Genomic DNA, 21,519 nt, shown 5'->3' on the forward strand with positions numbered 1-21,519 from the left:
TGATTAATAAAAATAACCGTACGGGTGAGTCATGGGGACCGTTTCTTTCATTCATTCACTCATTCAAGTTGTGTTTGCAAACAAAATCCCCGTAATCCTCACTCTCAGGGGCTATCTGACCCCCCTGCATGGGAAAGAGCCATCTGACACTGGGGAAATAAATAATCTGGTTAGTGTTTGCCAAGCCAATTACCGCAAAACAAGTTAAACCCCTAATCGTGGCTCTAAAGACACCGAGCTCTTGTGCACCAGGGAGAGCTGGTGGGGTTGAGTTTGAAATGAACTAAAATAAAAATCATCATTAAAAAAAAAAGAGCCTATGAAAAGGTTACCAAAATGTTTAGTCTTTGTTTTATTGAGTTACAACAAATGAGCAACAAGTTAGAAAAGTTGGATTTATTCAAACTCCCTAGCATCCTCTTTGTGCAGTGTACTTGAAAGGTGGGTAAGTTTTCCAAACCCAGCTCGTCAGAGGAATGCACTGGACAGCTCTTGCACCCGCTCGTCTACACACGCACGCTCCTGCTCTCCCTCCTCCTCCTCCTCACACATGCACAGACAGACACCCCCACACAAATCCAATTAGCAGTATTTGGGGAAAAAAAAAAAAGTGCACTCGGGAACCTAGGATTGATCTAAAAAAATTTAGTGGCAGAGGTTAATCAGAAATTTCTGTTGTGCGCTACAACATCTAAAGCTGGAGGGCAGACTGGTGGTTATGGTGTCCATCATTGTACCAGCTGAAGAAACACAAACGAGTTCAGACTATGAAGCATCTTAATTTCCTCACTCCAACCCCCCTGGGGGTTGTATGGCATGTTTAAACAAAAAGTGCTAAAAAAAAAAAAAAAACCAACAAAAAAAAAGGCATTCTTGCCAAATCTTAAGAGACCCACAGCTGGGGCTGGCTTGTGAAAAGTGAAATACAGGAGCTGGAGAAGACTTGCCTTGTAGGAGCATGGAAAAGCAGAGAATTAAATACTTCAACCAGTAGGAAGTGGCCATAAAACAAAACAAAAAAGTCAAAACAAGAAGAAGAAAAAACAACAAACCCCAACCACTCCAGAATGACCCTCCCCAACCCCGTAATGCGTTTAAGTGGGCTGAAATGTAAACCGGGGTGGGGATCTGGGCTCAGACGTTGATCCGCACCAACAAGACTCCAAAAGACTGCAAATCTGTCTCAAAACGCTTCAGAAAAATAATAATAATAATAAAAAAATCTCCTCTCCCTCCCCCACAAGACACTTTCCTCCCCCAAACCAACCCCCAAATTTTGCAATGGCATCATATGCAAGAATAACTTGCACCTATTAAAAAGTTAACAAAATTTCCACATTGTATAAATCTGTTCCAGTAGAGGAAGAGGTTGGGCAGGAAAGTGGGTGGGAGAAAAGCGGAGGAGAAACTTATGTACAAGAACCCTTTCCTCTTTCTTTTTTTTTTTTAATGCAGTAGTAGGACTTTGGCACTATAAATGATCCCATGATGATGCTCCACGAGAGCAAGCGCGGTCTGAGACTTGGAGTCGCAACACGCTATCTCACCCCAGGCAGGAAAATAGAGTTTTCTTCTATTTTCAGACAGGATTTCCCCTTCAACGTCAGGACAGTGCAGCTGAGGAGTACCCCTGCAAAAATTATAAAAGCAGCATATTATTTTTGAAGGCACTACGAACAACTATTTGAGCTGTCAACTAACCCAGCATCCAGTTTACACCCCTGCACACACAACAGCACTGTATTTTGTATTAACTGTACCTTGAAGCCTATCCCTATTGCAGCTTGATGCTGCAGTAGGGCAATGGATTTTTGCTGTATGTAATACCCAGCTAACAACCCCCTGTATATTTCTAAGAGTGATGTACAGCCCAGCCTTGACCCTGCTGATCCCTCACCACTATACCCCTCAGGCAGATCCTCATGCTGGCTCGAAGACAACATGCACATGGGTTGGGGGCAGCTACTTTGCAACCACAGGACAGACGGTGCTAAAGACAAGAAGACTCCAGGTCTTTCTTCCCCAGTAAATCCTCTCATTAAATACTTTTTGTTTTAAAAAAAATAATTTCAATTTCAAAAATAATCATACAAACTGCAAGGCAATGGAAAAAAATTGCATGTGCCTGTGCTCTGCAAAGCAGCTCCCTGGCTCTGCTACAACTCCTGTGCCACGAAGGCTGCAGCACCATGGACCAGAGATTAAAAAATAACCCCCCAAAAACCAACCTCCAAATACTCACCCGCCTACACATATCCCCGGTTCCCAGCACAGAGCAAGAGCTCTATGACAGGGATTACGTTCAACATGTTTTTTCCCCACTGAGGTGTAAACGTGCAAAAGGTGCAAGCACCCACTCAGGCTGGAGCTGCATGCAGCAGCACGAGGCGGCTTCCCTGCAGCATCCTCCTCACCCATCCTGCAGCAGCACTTACTGAAACCTGATCTAACCCCTTATTTTATACCTTTTACGAATGTTGCTACCAGGTCTGTTATTTCCCACAGAAGCAGCGAGCTCTGTCTGGCATCAGCAACACAGAACGCAATACCGGGTCGAGCCCAGTGAAAAGGCACAGGCTCGCAGCAACACAAAGGCAAAAGTCTTCCCCATCCTTGTGATCTTTCCTCAAGTAGCCCCCTGCTCCTCCTAACCCACTGGAAAATTTTAATTTCTGTGTTGGGTTTTGCTTCCCCCCCTGAAGTCCCTCATTGCATTACAGCTTGGGTCTCTGACACGCCTCCCTGGTTTCGGGGGAAACAGCAAGTCCTCCGTACTTCTGCTTCACTCCCTGAAATGCTTTAGGGTGACCCGAATTCTGCAAAAACAGCCAACCCCATACCGACTTCAGGATGGCGTCTTGGAGCCCCATAACAGCAACGGGCACTATAGCTAACTTTATGGATGAAACCCTAAACTACAAGAAAAATGCGAACTTGGACAGAAAAGGAAAGAAACCCCAGTGCTGTTCACTTTTACCAGTTTCAGACACAGGGGAATGCACTGGGCCACCAGTAACCGACTGATCTCTGCTCCGACAGCAGTGCAAGAGGGGTGGGAGACACCAAGAGGACCCAGACCACCTCCGATGCCCAGTACAATGCAGACAGCATAAGCTGGGGTGCCTTCCTTTGGACCTTTTTTTTTTTTTTTCCTGCTGTGCAACTCACAAACACAGATTTCTTTTGGCACATCTCCACAGCACAGTGGTGACAGCCATCAAGAGCCAGAGCTGCATCTTCTGGGGCGCCCACCAACCTTGCTCCCACTGTGAGCCATGGACTTTGATGCCTACCTCTTACAAGGTTTGGGCTTAAAATGAAGGTTGAGATAAGTCTAAAAAAGAAAGTTTACAGTGGAGAAGGTGGAGGTGGGGAAAAATGCACACTTCTGAGACAAAAAAAAGCCAAACCCAAAACCTCTGGGCTGAGGAAACACTGATCTTGGGAAAACCCCACAGGGAGACAATGCTGTGAAGAAAGCCAGCACTAGCAGCCAGCCACTCTCCATGCTCTGGTCCTGCTCTCATGTCTGAGCTGTGATTTGCTGTATTTAATTTAAGACCAGTTTCTATTTGTCAGGCTTGAGCAAATGGGAACAACAGACCTGATTTTGACCTGTGCTGTTGGAAGGCAGGAATATCTCTACTGATGGAAAGGGAGCTAAAATACTCTTGATAGAGCAGTTGGGTGTTGTTACAAGAGGGATTCAAGGCTCATTACACAGCATCTGGAGCATTTTCGGTGATGGCTTTAGTGCACCCCACAGCAGCCACCCAACATCTCAAAGGCCCTGGTACCCTACAGGTCTCTCAGCCCCCCTGTTCAGGAAACCTGACTGCTCTGCGGGATAAATCAGGTTTTACCAAAAGCTTCAGATATGGACTTAGTAACAGGGACTTTTCTTAGTCCAGGGTTGGTATTTCAGAGCCTGGCATAAATCCTGCTCTCGCTCAGATGAGGCACTTGTCAAACTCCCACTAACTGCAGCAGCAGCATCTGCTGAACACAAATCAGTTTTGAAAAACTCAGTTTTCCAAGGCTGTAACACAAATACGCCTTAATAGTTTCAGAAACTCATAAAACTACACACCAGAGCAAAGAGTGACCAACATCGCCTGCAACAGCTCGGATTTTACAGAAGCTGCAAAAAAATTCAGTCAACAGCAGGCGTATGGAGATCAATCATCAGGAAACATTCACTTCAAACTATGTACATCAAGCTGAGAAAATAGCAACCCCATGAATATCAAAGCAGCGTGCTTCTGCCCCATCAGTTCAGCAGTGAGAGTTTCAAGTAACTGTGGCTGTGAGAGGGTCAAGAGGAAGAGAAGACCCTTGTCAGCTCTTTTGTCCACCTCTTACGTGTGGCCAAGACAGTGACACAACCCCTCTAAGGTACTAAGGAGTATGACGTTAAGAAAAATAAATAAATCAGACTTTTATATGACAACAGGCATCTTCTGGTTGTGCACGGTCTTTGCTTTTGAGTCATACCCCAGAGGTCACTAATGCCTTGTTAATTTACCACCGAAGTTATAGTTAAAAATTATGTCAGATAGGCTTCACAAGGATGAGAGTGAAAGCTTATTCTGAAGGAAAGAGGAGCCAGTAGCTGGGACTTCTCCACAGGTCCCGGCAGTGTGGGGTATAAAGCTTCCAGCTTTTGTGTCACACCTGTGACACGGCTTTCACACCGGCACCAGAGAGCAGGCACTTGCATTTCTGGGCTGAGACTTACAGGGAGAACAGATGAAAATGAAAAAGACTTTGGGCTTTTGTCAAGTCCCCAGGCCAGCATGCTGAGAAATGGGCAAAGAGCAGGGGACAAAACGGTCCTCTGATCTTCCTGCATGGTCTTCGCAGCAAAAGCCCTGCTCCAGCTCATCTCTTCTCAGTAGGTGTATTTTACGACTAGCCACTGGAAAGCTCCTCATCAGGAGGATAACACAGCAGAAGTTTAACTGACATCAAAGTTCTTACTAAAATTCCTCTCTGATAACACTTGAGCACCTCCACAGCCCTGGGGCTTTACGGTCAGCATCTCAGCGCACAGAGGAAGGAGGGGCACACCAATGTGCCCAACACTGCTCACAAGCACAAAAATGCAGGCGCCAAACCTAGGCTGCTGGAAGATGGTTGTTGCAGAGCTTGGTTTCATGGTACAAAAGGTTTGTAAGAAACAGTGATTTCAGGCAATCCTCCCTCTCCCACCCTCCTCCCCATTCCCTCTCCTAGCACCTGGTCTGTTCCCTCTCCTCAATATGAACATTTATAGCCAGACAGGGGAAATGATCTGGAATAACAACCCTGGGGAAAAAAAAAATTAAAATTCCACAATGCATTTATTCATTGTGCATTTGATTTTAAAAGGCAGATCAGATCCTGGCTCTCCTTTCTGATGTGGCTGTACAACAGTGGCACTGCAGCGTGCCTGCCTCCAGCTGATGTTCCCATGTCCTTCCCCCTTTAATCTCTGCCTTTTAACACAACCTGCTCATCAACATCCCTAATCACCAACTTGTGTAAGCACAATGCAGGACAGTGCCTTGCACTGCAGTCTGGAGCGTTAAGATACTCTGCGATACAGATGGTGTGTAAACAGTTCTCAAAGTTAGCTGACACAATTCATAGTTCAAAATAAAACCACTGCAGGATTTCCCTTTTCAACTCATGAGAAACTGTCCAGAATACTTCTGGACAAGTACTGCACAGGAAGAAAATGGAAGGCTCCTGGCTAGCCAGCAGGGCTTGCTAAGGAAAACTGCACCTCTGCAACAGATAGGAGCTGCAACAGTAAAAGTCTTCAGTACAAGCGTGGAGGGACTTCCATCAGCCCTGGCTTTTGTATTTTCTTATTATCTAATGTTTATACTTTTTTTTTTTAAAAAAAAAAAAGAAAGCTAAAGTACATTATACTTATTACACACCAGAAGACTACTCTTTCTAAACCAGGTGCTTTCTCACTGTGGTTGTTAATGCATGATGTTCTAGCTTAAGGAGACTCCGTTTTGGGAGAGACAGGCTCAGTTATACTGAGCACAAAATGTTACAGGCTCCAATGAACTCAATTTACCATGTGAGTCAAGAAATGCTGACGGTGCTTGCTCCAGATTTATACCTGTGCAACTGTGATCAGAAACAGGCTTCAGGTCTCCAAATAACACATCCTTTCACGTGGTGAAAGATTGCATAAAACCCCCTTAAAGAAAAGCCCTGCAGCTTGCTTTTAAATTCAAGATCCTGTGAAGAATAGCTGCTAAAACACCCACACAACTTAGTCTGGGGCACTTCCTAAGCCTCTAGAGTGAGCAGGCAGAACAAAGCCAGGTTGGAGACCTTCTCACCTGCAAGAGGAAGAGAGCACATTTGCATGAGCCACTTTAATCCCCACAACTTTTTTTTTTTTTTTTTCCCCCCCCTCGCTGTTGCATAAAGAACAGTATCTGTCCTGGGCCCTTCCCCCAGTGACCTTTTATTCTGAGCAGGGCAGGATGCTGCAAAGGAAGGACCCAAGGTGCAAAAACGGTCACAGGATCTATTCATGGGAGATCAATGATGTGTTAGCAAGGGGCATATTAGTAACTAGTGTCACTATTTCTTTGTGTAGCTCTGCTGGTACTTTTCACACCAAGTGCTGCGGAGGTGACATATGTCACCCAAAGGCAGAAAGTTAAAGGTTTAGTCACTTATTGCCACAAAACCAAGAAAGAATAAAAATAATAAAAAAAAATATCTCCCTTATCCAGGACTTGACCCACAAGGAGACAAGAAACAAGGCAAACAGCACTAACCCCTCCCCTACCAAGCAGTTGCTTTAAGTTACAAGCAGGAAGGATCTCCCTTTTGTTCAGGCATCCAGCAGGCACAAGGATCCGGCAGGGATGGGCTCCAGGGATTTATACCGAAGAGGGGCTACAGGATGCTGGAAGCACACCCAGACAGAGGCAGGCTCAGAGAAACAGGGCACCATCAGCATTACCTGTCTATACGTGGGAATTGTCTCCAGATATACTTTCAGAGTCAAAGTCCGCCAGCTCTGCCTGGCCTTCGGGTGCCGTTTGGCTCCAGCTGTCTGTACAGTCCGATGCAGCGTCATCCTCACCCACTGTCACCTCCACCCAACTGACCTCCGCTGGCTCCTCGTTCTCCTCGCTGCCGTGGCCGTCGTGGCTGTTGCACTCCAACCTGTCCATACCCTCCGCTTGATTCCCCAACAAAGAGTCTTTCAGCGGTTCACAGTCTCTTTTTGCTCTCACCACTAGTTTCCCCCCATTCTCTTCATTCAGCTTTTTATGCTCCTGGTAATGCTGCCGAGACACCTCACTACCGTTCTTTGAACTCTCAAAGTGTTTTGAGCCCTTTTTCTGGCTTTGGTCGTTATGTCCATCAGCAGCATACTGCTGCTGGTACTGGTCAATCCATTTAAGCGACCCCATTCTTAGTGAAGACCGGTTTTCCTTGAACCAGCGAACTATTTCAGTTCTTGTGAGCCCAGTCTGAGATGCTAACTGGTCGTACTCCTGGGGTGATGGCCACTGGGTCCTTGCAAACGTGCTTTTCAGGAGATGAATCTGCTCCTGGGTTTTCTTCAGTGTGGTGGAGGATCCAGACAAAGCACCAGGGAGCTGAGAGCTACTCAGCAGTTCTGCCTGGCTTATTGCACCATTGGGAGTTCCTTGTTCTTTAATTTTTCTGTATGATCCCATTGAGTCCAAGACAGCTTGCTCCATGCTGTCCCTTATCTTTCTCCGCTCAGAAAACCAGGAATCTATCTCCCTCCTACTCAGCTTAGTCTCTACTCGAAGCCTGTCCAATTCTCCTTGGGTAGGAAAAGAGCATCTTAGGAAACTCTCCTCAAGGGCCCTAAGCTGCTCCTGTGTTTTCTCTTTGAACCTCTGGGGAGTAAAATCTGTGTATGGGTGGAACGAACGGCCGTGCCGACCAGCTGAAGGTGCTATTTGATCTTTCCCTAAAGGATCGCCAGGAATATGCACAATGCCCCTTTGACTTCTGTACCTGTGGTCACTGAACCACTTCTTGATCTCGCTCCTGGAGAGACCCGTCGCCTGTATCAGCCGGTAGACCTCTGCATCGTCGGGAAACTGGCTTGCCATGAAACTAGCCTTCAGCTCCGCTATCTGCTCCTTGGTCTTTTTTCGCTCGCTGGCTGGCGTCAGGGGTACGGCCGTCAGCTTGGCAGGAATTTCAGGCACCTGAACTACATGAGGACGCTTGGCCTCTGGGGCACTTGATAAGGTCTGTATCGTCCTCTTTTGCCCCTGGTTGGGGGCAACAGCAAGTGTAATTGGTGAACAGGAAACAGTTGAACCATTTGACACGGGAGTCAAAACCAGACCGGTCTGGCCCAGTATCTGACAAGGCAAAGCCGTCTGGATGATGGGCTGGGGCATTTTTGCAGTTGTCAAAGGAGCTGGCAGGACAGTGATGGTTTGGGGAACCGCCTGGATAGTACCGTTGAACATCTTCTTTCTTGCCTCTTCCACTTCTTCAGGAGACCAACTTATACCATGCTTCAAGCGCTGCGTAGCAAACCAGATTCGGATTTGTTCTTCCGGGTGTTTTGATGCTGCTGTCAACCAAGACAACTCTGCTTGCGTTGGGTAAGGGAATTTATTAAAGGAGTTGATCATGGTTGCGTTAGTGTCCAGTGCAGAGTTGTATTTGGTACTGTTCAGAGGTACCGGCACCTTGGGGACAAGGTTAATATTTGGTGGCAGCTGTACAGAGGGCATAACGTGGGCTAACACGTCATGGAGAAGGTCTCCATTTATACAGGCAATAGCTTCAGTGGCTTCAGTTATGATGCGGGGGAGAGTGCCATCCACGTGGTTTTCCGCGACTCCCTCTTCTGGCTTTTTAGGTCCCTTCTTGGTTTCCCCTTTAGGCTTCCCCAGTTTCATCATTGGTGTTTTACTGGCACTAATTCCCCCGTGAAGTGAATCCTCACACTCTGCATTTTCTATGCCACTGCTTGTGACAGCGACATCGTTAGTGGTGGTCTCAATGGATTGCTCTAGAACAGTCTGATTATTGCGTTTAATTAATTTCAGTTTAAAGTTGGTCTCTCCTGGGTGGTATTTCGCGTTGTGGTCAGATAAAGAATCATATTTTTTGGTTGTGAAGTTGCATTCAGCACAGACGTACAGAGGGTTGAGAATGACGTTTGGATGCTGAGTGTCAACATGCTCTGTGAATTCATTTAAGTTTTGCGTTGAGTAAGGGCAGTATTTACACTCATAACCACCCTGCGGTTTCTTAGACTGGTTTTCAGCTGGGGGCTTTGCCTCAACCACTTCGCAGTCCTTGACTGAGCTTTCTGAAGGCCAGGTTTTTTTAGAGTCCTGCTGCGGTGTGCCAGCCCCCTTCTCTTTGGGAGCCTCTACGCCCTCAGTGCCTTCCTGCTCCACGACTTCAGAGGTTCGCACCATACAGGGAGTCGTCGACTTTCTTTTGCTAGCCATGGCACCTGCTGGCAGCGTGCTGTCGTCCCAAACGATGACCTTTTTTTTTTTTTTTTTTTTTGACAGGGTGAGCAATCAATTCAATAAATCTTACAAGTGGCTCCAACCTTCCTCAATTACTTTACTCTGTTTTTTTGTTTTAATGAAGAATTTCCGCCCCGGCTGTGACCATCAGCTCTGCCAGTAGACCTGTCAGCTGCATGACACCTATGAAACAAAGCACCGTTGTTAGGCACTGATCTACAAAACACAGGTTCAGCAGAAAGCCACAGCTCAAGTTACGTGCATTTGCAAGGACTTTTGGACAATGCCGAACTGTTCCTACCCTCCATCGTTAACTTAAAAGTCAAAAATCTCCCCACCATGAATAAAAGCAGCAGGTAAATTTGCAGTGAAGTGCACCACAGGAAGAAAACCGCTTTGAAACAAGTAAGACTGAACAGACAGGGGATCTTAATTTCCACTATACTCAATGTGTTTAGCTGGAAAAGAAAGAAGATACAGCTATAAATATTGCATCTTTTTATAGAAGCTGCAATTTCTATTAATTATTATTTTGGAGCCTGCAGATTTGAAATTGAGTGCAATTTATATTAAACTTAATTACTTCCCACTGTCACTTACCTTGTAAATATGTCTACAAAATGATTGCAGTTACTAATGATGGGTGATTTCTAAATAAAGCTATAGGGACTGCCTTGTTGTAGAAGTAAAGGCAGAAGGAAGAGTTAATGCAAATCAACACTTTCAAAGGTTTGCGTCTTGATGAAAGGTGGGTTCAAAGAAACTGAAGCAGATCTATGGAGGCATAACAAGTCTTTTCTGGAACAAAAATTTCCTTGAAACACCTTTTTTTTCACTCAATATCGACAGAAGTAGCTGGCAAAAGGTCACAGAAGCCCTTAGATTACTTTCAAACAGGGTGCCTTCCTGTGACCCCACTGATACTCTCATCAAGCCCTAATTTGTGCACTTCACTCCCTACAGAATTAAAAAAACAATTGCATTTTTAAGCATGATTCATATGTCAAAGCGGTTTTGGAAGTTCCCAAATGCAAGAATTCCATAAAACATATTTTTCAAAGGATCTGAGGTCAACATCAGTCAGAACAACCACAAAGAAAAACTACACCAGTTGTTTTAGAATCTACCCACAGTCATCAGGAGTGGGTGGAGGGAAGGAGGGGAATTTAGTTGTCAGAAGAGTTTCATTAAGTAGAAAGGAAAAAAAAAAAAGAAAAAAAAAGCGCCATTCTCCTATTTGACAAGATGCTTCTTCTAATCAATCCTTGACTCCAACTTGCTACTCTTCCTGATCAGATAAGGCTCTGAATTCATAATACTTCCAGTCCCAATGGAAAACTCATCTTTTACAATCAAGGAGTCTTTGGGATGGGGTGGGGGAGGCACTAGGGTTTACAAGCTGGAAGAGAATGGAAAGTGCAGATTTGCATAGTGGGTAAGACCTGCACTGACTTTTGTATAAGTATATTAAATGGAAAGTCTGAACTAGAAATCTAATGAAAGATGTGCTGGCTCGTGGCAGGGGTGGGTGGACTAGACGATCTTTAAAGGTCTTTTCCAACCTAAACCGTTCTGTGATTCTATGATCTCACGTCTAACCAAATGCAGATTTTCTCATTTTGAAGCCTGTAAATGCCAAGATGCATCCAACACGCAGCAGACACGAAGACCAAACAAGGTAAAATCCCACTACAGTTACATTGGCACATACCCAACATCGACGGACGGTTTATAACCACCTCGGTGCTGCCCTTGAACCTGCTCCTCCTGCTTATGCATTGGCACAAGAGCCAGAAATAGTGGCTGTAAAAGCAGCTGCTAACTTCTTGGTTCTGTTTGCAGCTGATGAATACTTTGCAGGTCTCTAGAGCATATTTCTGCTACTCTGCCTCTCACAGACCATACCACTCCTATACGTATGGAAACTCAAAATTATATACTGCCAGAGGAAGCAGCTCCAGCTGGGGATAAGAGCAGGGATGGCAGCTTCCAGCTCCATGTACTCAAAACCCAGTGTAAAGCAATTCTCCATACACGAAGCAGTCCATACACAAATTCTCCATGAAGCATCCTTGCAGACCAGGCTCTCACTAAACACGAGCTGTGAAACACTAAACGTACTCCACTGAGAAGATGCTGTGCAGAGACGCTATTTGTTACACTGTGGATGCCCCAGCCCAACCACATGGTGCTCTGCGTTCACAGCCACTGCCACACCTCCCAGCCCCGACAGAGACCAGGGATGCTTCCGCACGCTCGCTTCCATTCGGTGAAGCACTGGAGCATCTGCTTGACTTTCAAGGGTGCATTTAAGCTCTGGGTGCTTCCCTGGGAAATGGAGCATCTTTGCCCAGCTCTGTGAAACAGGGATGGGGTTGTCTGCAGGCTTAAGACTCTGCCTTGCTCAGGATGACACAGTGCCATTTCCCTCCAACCCAGGATTACCAGTGTTGACATTGCCATTCCCCAAGCCATTAGCACTTCTGAGCCAACATCTCCTTTCCTGTTTCATTTTTTTCCTTCTGCCTTTTAATAATGAACAATCAGATGAACAGTGGAAGAAATTATGCCTGGTTTTCTACAGATTTGTGCTGACTGACATTTAAACTGTTTTACACTGAACATTTTCCATTATTTCCACATATTGCTTCAAAATTCCCTCTACTGCTCCTCACAATTGTCCTCCTGCTAAGTATTTTGGCTGGGATCTGTGGCTTGCTGCATCCCATGGCAGACAGGATCAGAAGGTAGAGACAAACATGCAACTGTCCAAGCACTCATCTTCCTGGCCACCCGTTTTTAATGATGCTTGCACAAAATTAATTATCTCTGAAGCTTCTTCCCTTGTACCCAGTCTGACTGAAACATGGCCAAAAGGTGAGAGAAGGGAGCAGAACGGGCTCTGCATGCCTAGCTGCTGCTGGAAACAGAATGAAGATACCTAGGTCACCTTGCTCTGCCCTGCAGATCCCACCACATTCACGACACTGATTTTCAGAGATGAGGGAAGGGAGGTGCAAGGCAGTGCCCTGGGACAGTGTGGTGGAGATGAGGATGGAGTCATGGCTCCCAGGATGCTCTTCTGTGGCTCACTTCTCCCCCCAGACCACACAGCTGCACTTAACAGACCGCTCTTTTTCTGATATATGACTTTCTGCAAAATTCATGTGGCAAAAGGAAGAAAATTCAAAAGACATCAAAGACAGAGCAGGGCTTATTTATGTTTCACTGAATACCTGCGCCCCCCCCCCCCCCCCCCAGGAAAAAAAAAAAAAAAAAAAGGGAGGGAAGAAGGAGTTAAGAACAAAAAGATAAAGGAATGGGGTGGAAGTGAAAGATGGAGGATGAGAAACAGCTAGGTTACAACTCTGAATCAATCAAAGGTTTCTTAAAAGCCAGGCTAAATGTTTTGAATTCCCCAGTCTCTGGAAGCTCAGCAAGCTCTCTGCTGTGCTGAGCTCTCACCTCTCACAAGGACATGAAAATCAGCCCCAAGCAAAGATGCTCTGATACAGAGGAAGGGCCAAGGTCCCTCCAAAGCATATATAACTGGGTGGACAGACGAAAAATTCTGTCTGCTACAGTTTTACTAGAAAATTGTACAGATTGTTACTTCTTTCCCACCTACTATCCCAGAGAGTGGTTTTCTGCATGTCTAATTGCTGGTTTGCCAAGTCTACACTTCTAATACTTTTTCTGCCACACAAGAGTCGCTATTCACTGCAGAAATCAAGCCCAAGTGAAATGCTTCTTTTTGGAGGTCTGAAACTCATTTGGTTTTGTTACTGTCCAAGATGTTCAGCTTGGGCCGGTCACAACCATCCAGAGACCATCTCTGTCCCCTCAACCTGCACCCTGAAAGAAGGGAAGGAAACAAGACCCAATGCTTGCATGAGCAAGGAGAGTTTATTCAGACCTCCAAGCCATGGCCCCTCCAGGACCTCGGTAAGGATGTCACGTCTCTGTAAGTTTGCAGGGCTGCCATGTCTAATCACAGGACGTCAGAGAGCACCAGAAGCATCTCACAGCTTTGAAACATGAGCTGCTCACCAGAACATCAAAGCCCCAGCGGAGAGCTTTAAATACATGGTGTTGCTCCTCACAAAGCTGCTAAATGATGCTGCTTCAGCTCCTCTGATGTGGGAGGTGGGCAGGAGAAAATGCAAACCTGACCTCACAAACCTCTGGATTTCACCTGCAGATGGCTGTTCCTCCAGCTAGTGACAGCTACCAATTTTTTATTCTTTTTTTTTGGGGGGGGGGGGTGGGTAGGGGGGAGGAGGAAGGGAAGAGAGAAGATTCCCTTTTACCGACAACCCAGGCTTAGCAACCAGGACATCCTGATCAGAACCCAAGTGACACTTCATCACCCGAGCCGTGCCCACTGCACATCGCTTTGAGGGGCAAAATTCACATCTGGTGCGTAATGAATAGGGCTGCACCACAGACAGGTCAACCTCTATTCCTAAAGTTGGCTTGGTTCACCCTACTGGTTTGTTACAGACAGGACACCAGACAACTGACCTCCCGGTTTTTGGGCTGCTGCCACTGTGGGTTGCCCACAGGCACGGGGTGCTGGCAGTGGTTGCCTTGTGAGCAGCCAGTCCCCCCAGACACGGGGAGGGAAGGCAGCCCTCACTCCTCCAGCTCACCTGCCATATCTCCTGCTCGTCTTGCAATGCTGTGGGTGGTTGGAAAAATAAAACCATTTTTTTTTTTTTTTTTTTTTTTTTTTTAATGAGCAAATGCACAAAGCAGCAAAAGGCAACCAGGTGAAAAACAAAAGGACCTGGCTTCGAGCAGACAGCTGCCGTGGTGAATGAGATCCAAACCAAGCCACAGAGAGCCTGTGTGCAGGAACAAGAGCTTTCAGTCTGCTTTGCTTTGGCAAAGCCATCCAGGACAGAGGCACACCGGTCAGAAGCAACGCATTCTTTTAAATCTACCTCCCCAAAAGCATGCCACAGCAGTTACGAGTAAGGCCCTTAGTCTGGTTTTCTTTAGTTTCTGAAATTTGTTTCATTTGTTTAATTAACAAAATAACCCAGCCACAGTCCTCTGATCTTCTAAACACTTGTTAAAACAGCTCCAGAGCATCCAAGGTGAGAATGAATTCGGACCTCATTTGGTGACTCTGTGCACAACTGTGGAAACATCACATTTCCTACCTGGTTGCCTGGCCCCAGACTTGGAAAACCGTGGAGAACTGCACAGGGAAAATAAACCATGCTTTTAGGTCTGGCTGGCACTAGAAAATGTTTGTCTCTGCAGCAATGCTACCTTCCAGCAGCAAAAGATTAACAGTACAGTTCAAGCAAAGGGATGGAGAAAGAAAAAAAATATATTAAAAAGCTTTCTTTTGTTGAACACTGAAATCTGTTCACTCTCCCATCTTTTCCTTGAGCACATAGCCAGTTTAACACCCGCTCCCCTTAAAAAAAAAATAAAATCAGCAAATATTTGGGTAGAGACTGAACTTCTTTTCTGCACTACCATTGCCACATGGGCTCCTCTGAGGTGGTGGCAGAGTGGGAATTTTCCATGGCAGCTGGAACACAGCCCGGTCACACAAAGCATCAGCCAAAACCCTGCAAGCCACAGCTGGGGAAGTGGCAGGGCAGTGGAGAGACAGGCTGAGATGCTGTCTGTCTGCTCTTGTATCCCAAAACATGAGTAACCCTGAAAAAGGCTGTTCAAAGACAACCAAATTTGATGGGATATTGAATTAAAAAACAGGGAAAAGCTTAACTTTGGCAGAAAGGGAAAGTTCACCACAAATGTCACCATTTTGTGCTGCATCCTGCTTCCAAACAAGGACTAGAAGCAAATAATACAACAGAGGGTAAAACAGGTTGAACCCCCCACCCAATGCAAGTGGATCTTTACTTTTCACAGATATACCTTGCCTTTTTTTTTTTTAAGAAAAAAAACCCCAACCAACCAAAAACAACCAGAAAGAAAAAACACTCTAGCAACACTTGTGTGATTTTGTCAATAATATTTTTCATCTCACTGCATTGTTTGCTTTGCCCTGTGCTAGCAGAGTGTTCCCAGCACCTGGCCTCATCCAAAAACTAACAGTGGGAAAACCACCACTACGAGGTTACCTGCAAACAAACGCAGGAATATAGGGGGTTTCGTTTGCAAGGGCCAGCTGATGTTTAAAAAGGGCGGAAGCATTTTATTGCTTTACTGCCTAGGAATAGAGTCTCTACAAACAGCATCCTCTCTGCTATGCAGGACAAGCAACAGCAAATTACACTCTTGTAATTTAACTATTTAACTCCCCCCCCCCCCAAAAAAAAAACCAACAAAAAACCCCAAACAACCATCCACCAAAACCCAACCAACCAACAAACAACCGACCCAAACCAACCCCCCCCAAAACCCCTATGCAAACCAAAACACAACACAACCCTCCCCTGTGTCTGAACATGATGTTTAACATCACAAAGGTACCAGCTCCTCCTTACAGCCTTCTCATGCCCCTTTCCCAGCTTGGGGACAAAGCAGGAGTAGCAGAAGAACTGCACAGCACAGCACCAACCACAGCTCGCTAGCCAGGACTCGTCAGACAGAAGTCTTTCAGTCCCTAGGTTTTTTGGGATACTACCCCACTTTGTCACGCAGTAACATCACTCAGCAAACCTCAAGGCGGATGCCACACGCTGCCCTCGGATGCCAGTCAGGCGCTGCCGCCCACCGCCTTTCAAACACCCCAGATTGCTTTAAAAGCAGAGACACCACCTGCACCACTTTTTTCCTGAGCTAAAGAATTTGCCATCCCTCGCAGAACGTGTGACCAACCACACCGTGATGGACCTCAGTGGGTCTGTCCGTTTCTTGGCTAGCATCAGCTATGTCCTTTCCTCCTCATAACCCTCCGAGCCTGTGCACCCCTGACTCCCCCAGGACTCAAAAACGCATTTCCCTGTGAGCATCTCTGCTTCTGACTCCAACCTGCGTGGCTGCCTAGAAGTCATGCCCACAGAGTTTAGTGCAAAGCAGAAATGAATTGATATTACTTGACAACATCATCCCCCCCCCCCCGGCGACCACCTACTCTTCACCCACAAAGGCTGCGTCCACGCTAACACACGTGGCATAGAGCAGAGCTATCATCCTGTGCCGTGTCAGAGATGCTGAACTCACGTTCATTAACGTTGCCGTAATATTATTCTCCTACGAATCCAAAGATGAGAGGCGAGATACACATTTCACGGTGCAAAAAAGGCACATGCCTAGGGTGATGTTTTTCCTTCCTTACAACTGTTTTTAGCATGCAGCTGCTACAGTAATATCAAAAAGCACATCAGCTAGCACAGCAAAAAAAAATGCTGTTGCTCTCCACTGTGATAAAACACTTAAAAACATTGCTTAATTATATGCAGGAGAATAAGCAGAAGCAAACCAGGGCAAATAATTCCTGCATGATGGATTTGGACCGTAATGATTTACAGAAGAAAATCACAGAAAGAAAGGCAGGTTTTGTGAACTAGAGCAGAGCTTTTAAAAGAGCATTTAAGCCAGAGCTGCCCAGAGGTCCGGTACTTCTGTGGTTCTTTGTAAGCTGAATAAAACACAATTAATGGGGAGGTGTACAGATAGTTACAGCAGTAATTTTCGCAGACGTGAAAAAATAAATTTGAAAGTGCTATACATTTTCAATGCGCGTATGTCAGTGTAGACATTTCTAATTAGAATAAAAACCCCACGTGGATGTTTGTAGCAGGGTGCAATGGCTGTGAATTTTTGCCTACGCAGAAGCATCACTTGATAATTTTCTTTCTTTTAAGGACCAGAGGCTCACACCTTTCAAAGGTGATCAGCAAACCAAGCTGCCTCCAGGACTCCTGACTCCCCCAACATGTCCTATGAAAGTGGATGTCAGCACGCCTGTGAACGGAGGCAGAAGCAAACCCAGCACACATCCTGCTTCTGTCTCGCAACCCTACAGGGTGGTCACACAGAGACTCTGTAAAAATACATAGATAAAACAAAAATGAGGGGTTTTGGTGGAGATGAGCTGAGGGTAGTATGAAATGGGGCTTCAAAAGACACCAACAGTAGTAGAAAACCCTGGAGAACTGTGTGCCTAAAGCAATCCATGTGAAAGCTGCCTCTTTACATTAACAGCTCAGCTGCAAGGTGACCACTGCATAGAGATCAAGAACCTTATTCTGGGAAATGCAGATATCCTGGACCACCCCCTACCTCAACCCCATAGGCTTTACCAGAATAGGTTGTACCAGGCAGTACTGCGCAATAGGGGTATTTCAGAGTACACTGCTCACAGGCTGCTCTTTTGAACCAAAATGTTCTCATTCGTGCTGCTGCAAAACCAAAGACATGGGGAAAAAAGGTGTTTTTTCTGTGCTGCATGCTATATGAACACAAGAGGCCAAGCCCTTCCCAGAAAAGGGAAAGTTGAGCATCGTGGGCTGTGAATTTTCTATTATAAGTATTCAACTGCAATCACTGGCTTGTATTTTTTCCCCCTTTTTTAAAATGCAGGCTTAAGTTCAGTTGCTAAAAACCAGATTAGGCTGATTTTAGCTTCTTCACTCTCTAGGAAAATGATAGAATAATTACTTGGGATGAAAACCAGCACTTTACAGACTGGCCTGTGCCCTGAAACAATATTGATATTGTAGTAACGGTCACTTGTCCCACCCAAGACAGCTTGGGCTAGGCAGAAGATGGCCTCTCTCCAGGAGGGCACACAGCAGAGCGGATGGGGCAAGCACCAGAGTGCCAAGGTGGGGACAAAATCCATGTTTCCTTGCTTCCCAGTCACTGCTTTCTCCTCCACAGGAGAACCAATCCAGAGCATGCACACGAGACGGGGCACATGTGCAACCATGACTGGCACACAAGGGCTGCAGCTCCCACTGGGTTTCTGAAGTTGGTGCAGTCTGGGAAAACCTTTTTCCCTTGTAGTGTGGGCTTATGCCAGAGGAATCTGCTTTCGTGTCCTGCTGAACACATGGCGTAGCCAGTGACCTCCACCAATCACAGATGCTCAGGGGCAGAGAGGGACCCAAAATCCCAGTGGCACCTACGACTCTGCATGCTCAAAACCCAAAAGGTGCTGGTGGGTGCACTGCTGGGGCCTCGCTTTCTCCTTTGGGAAGGAAAAATATGAACTGACCTCTTGCAAACAAGAGGATGCACGAACCACCCATGCAAGATACAGAACATGAGCAGATGTTCTTCATAGCTGCAGGGGGGCTGCACCTCTGTTCAATGCCTTCTGTCGGTGGCTTCCAGGGGCAGCGAGCTCCAAAGATTAGTCACACACCCTGCCAAAATTACCTGCTTTAATCGGTGGTGTGTTTACTCCTAGGGTGGGTACTTGCACGGTCGGAAGAGAGAAATACAGACCAACAGATTTCTTAAGAGAGAAACAGAAACATTATAGAAGCATTCATTCTAATTAGTTTAATTACTTGTCTGCGCAGCTCATTGAATCTTCATCATTGGACTGGATTAAAGTCTCTGGATTTAAGTAATGCTTCATATTGAGTTTTCATCCAGCACCATGTGGTGGGCGGACGAGACTCTCAGACACAAAACAAGAATTATTTGTAGACGCTATCCTCAGCTACGTGGGTAAAACCTGGATGTATCCATCTTTGATTTTATTCAGGAAAAAAAAAAATACTCTGTTTGAATATTCAGCTTCATTTCTTTTCAGGCACGATTTTAAAGAGCAGGTTTTTTCTGAGGAAGGGGGCGCGTGTGTGTGTTGTTAAAAGAAGTATCCTTGGCTTAACTTTTAGTAATCACTTCCCATTTTTTAAGATCAAACACCTTAACAACAATGTCTGGTCCCCTTTCTCCTTCATGCCATCCATCATTCCACAACACTGCCACCTAGACATGGTACAGCTGCATACATTTCCTACATCACTATATTTTATATATTATTACGTATTCTCTCTCTTCAGATTTATTGTTGTTACAGGGACGCTATCAGTTAAATGCCTCCAAAGCAGAAAGAAAATGGGCTATGACAGAATCAAAACACTGTATTTCTTTACTCCACGTGCTTACAAAACTTAAGCAACAGTACGCAAGTTTTTCTGGTTTTCTCACACCAGTTGTGTCCCTTGGCAAATTTTTCTGCTCTGGGAACCACAGCACCCTGCCTCTAGTCAGCTGAGTGTCTTTTTTTGAAAAGTAAAATTACCAAGGCACTTACACTTTTGTAGGTGAACTGCAAAGGGGAAAACAAAATGAAAATCACACACACATTCTGGGCATCCCTCTTGCATGACTGCAGGGTAGAAATAAGTTCCAAATTTCTCAAAAAAGAAAAAAAAAAAAGAAAAAAAGAAAAAGAAGCTTTCAATTCTCAAGAAGCAGCCCCTAAAGCCTCACAACAAGTGCCCAGAGGACCTGACTGGGGGGAAGGAGCGAGGGCTGAGGTCAGGAGATGATTTGGTGACCACTTCCTAGAAGGGTTTAGATTTGAGGGAAAGAAAGGAAGAGAAATCTAGGTCATGTCTGAACAAGACAGGCGATACGTGCAGACTTCTGGGATGCCCGGCCAACCCTGTCCAATACGGGAAGCAGACTTTGCATCAGCCTCATCCAACACAACAACAGCACTGAAGGAGTTTACGGAGCTCCCAGAAGAGAGGAAAGAGCTCAGTAATTAACAGAAAACATTAGTAACCTGTGTGTGTCTGTAGCTGCACACCTCCCCCTTTGACTCATTCATGATGTGTTAGAAAAATGCAGATGGTTTGTGATTTATAAAGCTGATGAGTCACTGTACCTCTTCCCCCCCTCCTCCAAGGGCTTCTCTGTGTATCTTCACGTTCCCTGATGAAGAGTACAGACAAGAGGATAAAACACTAGAAGCAGCCTAGCGTAACATCTCCCTCCCACGGGATGGTTTTTAACTCTGCCCCCCAAACACTGCTATTCTTCCCTCCTGCCCCCATTTCCCTCTCCGCTCGTCTACGCCCCAGTGAACTCGAGGGCTATCACTTCAAGTCATCCAGATAGACACTGCTTACACAGCCTGAACCTCTACACCACGGGGAAAAGCTTCAGTACACAATAATTTCCCCTTTTAAAACATTAGGTCTGACTTACAATTGCGACAACTAAAAATAATCACTTCCTGAATGGGAAGCCTTGAGCTACAGTGCCAGGCGCTACTGGGAGGAAGCCCAAAAGCTGCGTTCGGGGTACATAGCAGCACCTCTGAGCCCACCAGATGCAACAGAAACATTCACCTCTACATTTCCAGAAGCAGGAATTCCAACACACCTCCTTTGGAACCATACCACCCCTGGAAACTGCCAAATGGATGTTCACAGGAGCTGGACACCCAGCGTCCTCCAAACTCAGCCAGAGGACACCAAACCAATCTGATGTCCAAGGCACTTCAGGACAGCTCCAGTTTTAAGGACATGAACAGTCAGCTGTTGGCCTACCTCACATGGTTCAATACCCTGAACCAAGGAGGCAAACCTCAGGCATTCCATGCCAAAAATACCACATTTCTGTCTGGGGGTGCGAACAGACCCCCAGTGCACGTAGCCCTGCTGGCTCGGGGGAACATGCTTGCGAACACCCGTGCTGCCTGTGCCCATAGCCAGGTCAGGTCTCCTGCTTGCTAGCCAAGTTCAGATGAATGACCCCAAACTGCTGGCAGATGATGCACATGTGTTTCCTAACCTGGATCTCTAGGAGACTCCTGTGACACAGATGAACCCCTGTACTGCTGGGAAAATACATCTTCCTCAAACCTGACACAATTTTTTTCCCAACCGTAGCTGGTGCCCACCCTCCCAGCCAAGACAGACAAAAAACCAGATGTCCACAGGCCGCATCTCTGCTGTCCCAGCACACAGGAAAGGTGGCTGCTGCTGGTTAACAGGAACGAGGGTGCTTGGAAGAAAGAGTATGTGCCTATGCAGTGCTCTGCTGCAGTCTGACCTCCTCAGCTCCCTTGGGCCCCAGTGATAAGCAGATCTGGTTCTGCTGAGGGGCTTTG

The 21,519-nt window shown here is 46.0% G+C and overlaps 1 protein-coding gene across 9 annotated transcripts in view; it reads right to left on the reverse strand.

Moving 5' to 3' along the window:
* Positions 1–328: 328 nt before the first annotated feature.
* ZHX2 (zinc fingers and homeoboxes 2) overlaps positions 329–21,519 on the reverse strand; it is a 76,663-nt gene continuing 55,472 nt past the window's right edge. For 8 of the 9 annotated variants that reach the window (XM_055703572.1, XM_055703565.1, XM_055703568.1 and 5 more), the window contains 2 exons: positions 6,980–9,689; positions 329–1,630 (listed from right to left, as the gene is read on the reverse strand). In XM_055703572.1, coding sequence (XP_055559547.1) covers positions 6,984–9,482 — 2,499 coding nt within the window. In that variant the 5' untranslated portion in view covers positions 9,483–9,689 and the 3' untranslated portion in view covers positions 329–1,630; positions 6,980–6,983. Of the gene's footprint in view, positions 1,631–4,090; positions 9,690–21,519 lie in introns of all 9 variants that reach the window. The other variant, XR_008731179.1, reaches the window with a different exon arrangement.

The sequence above is a fragment of the Falco cherrug genome, chromosome 3, assembly GCF_023634085.1.
Source record: "Falco cherrug isolate bFalChe1 chromosome 3, bFalChe1.pri, whole genome shotgun sequence".
Lineage (NCBI taxonomy): Eukaryota > Metazoa > Chordata > Aves > Falconiformes > Falconidae > Falco > Falco cherrug.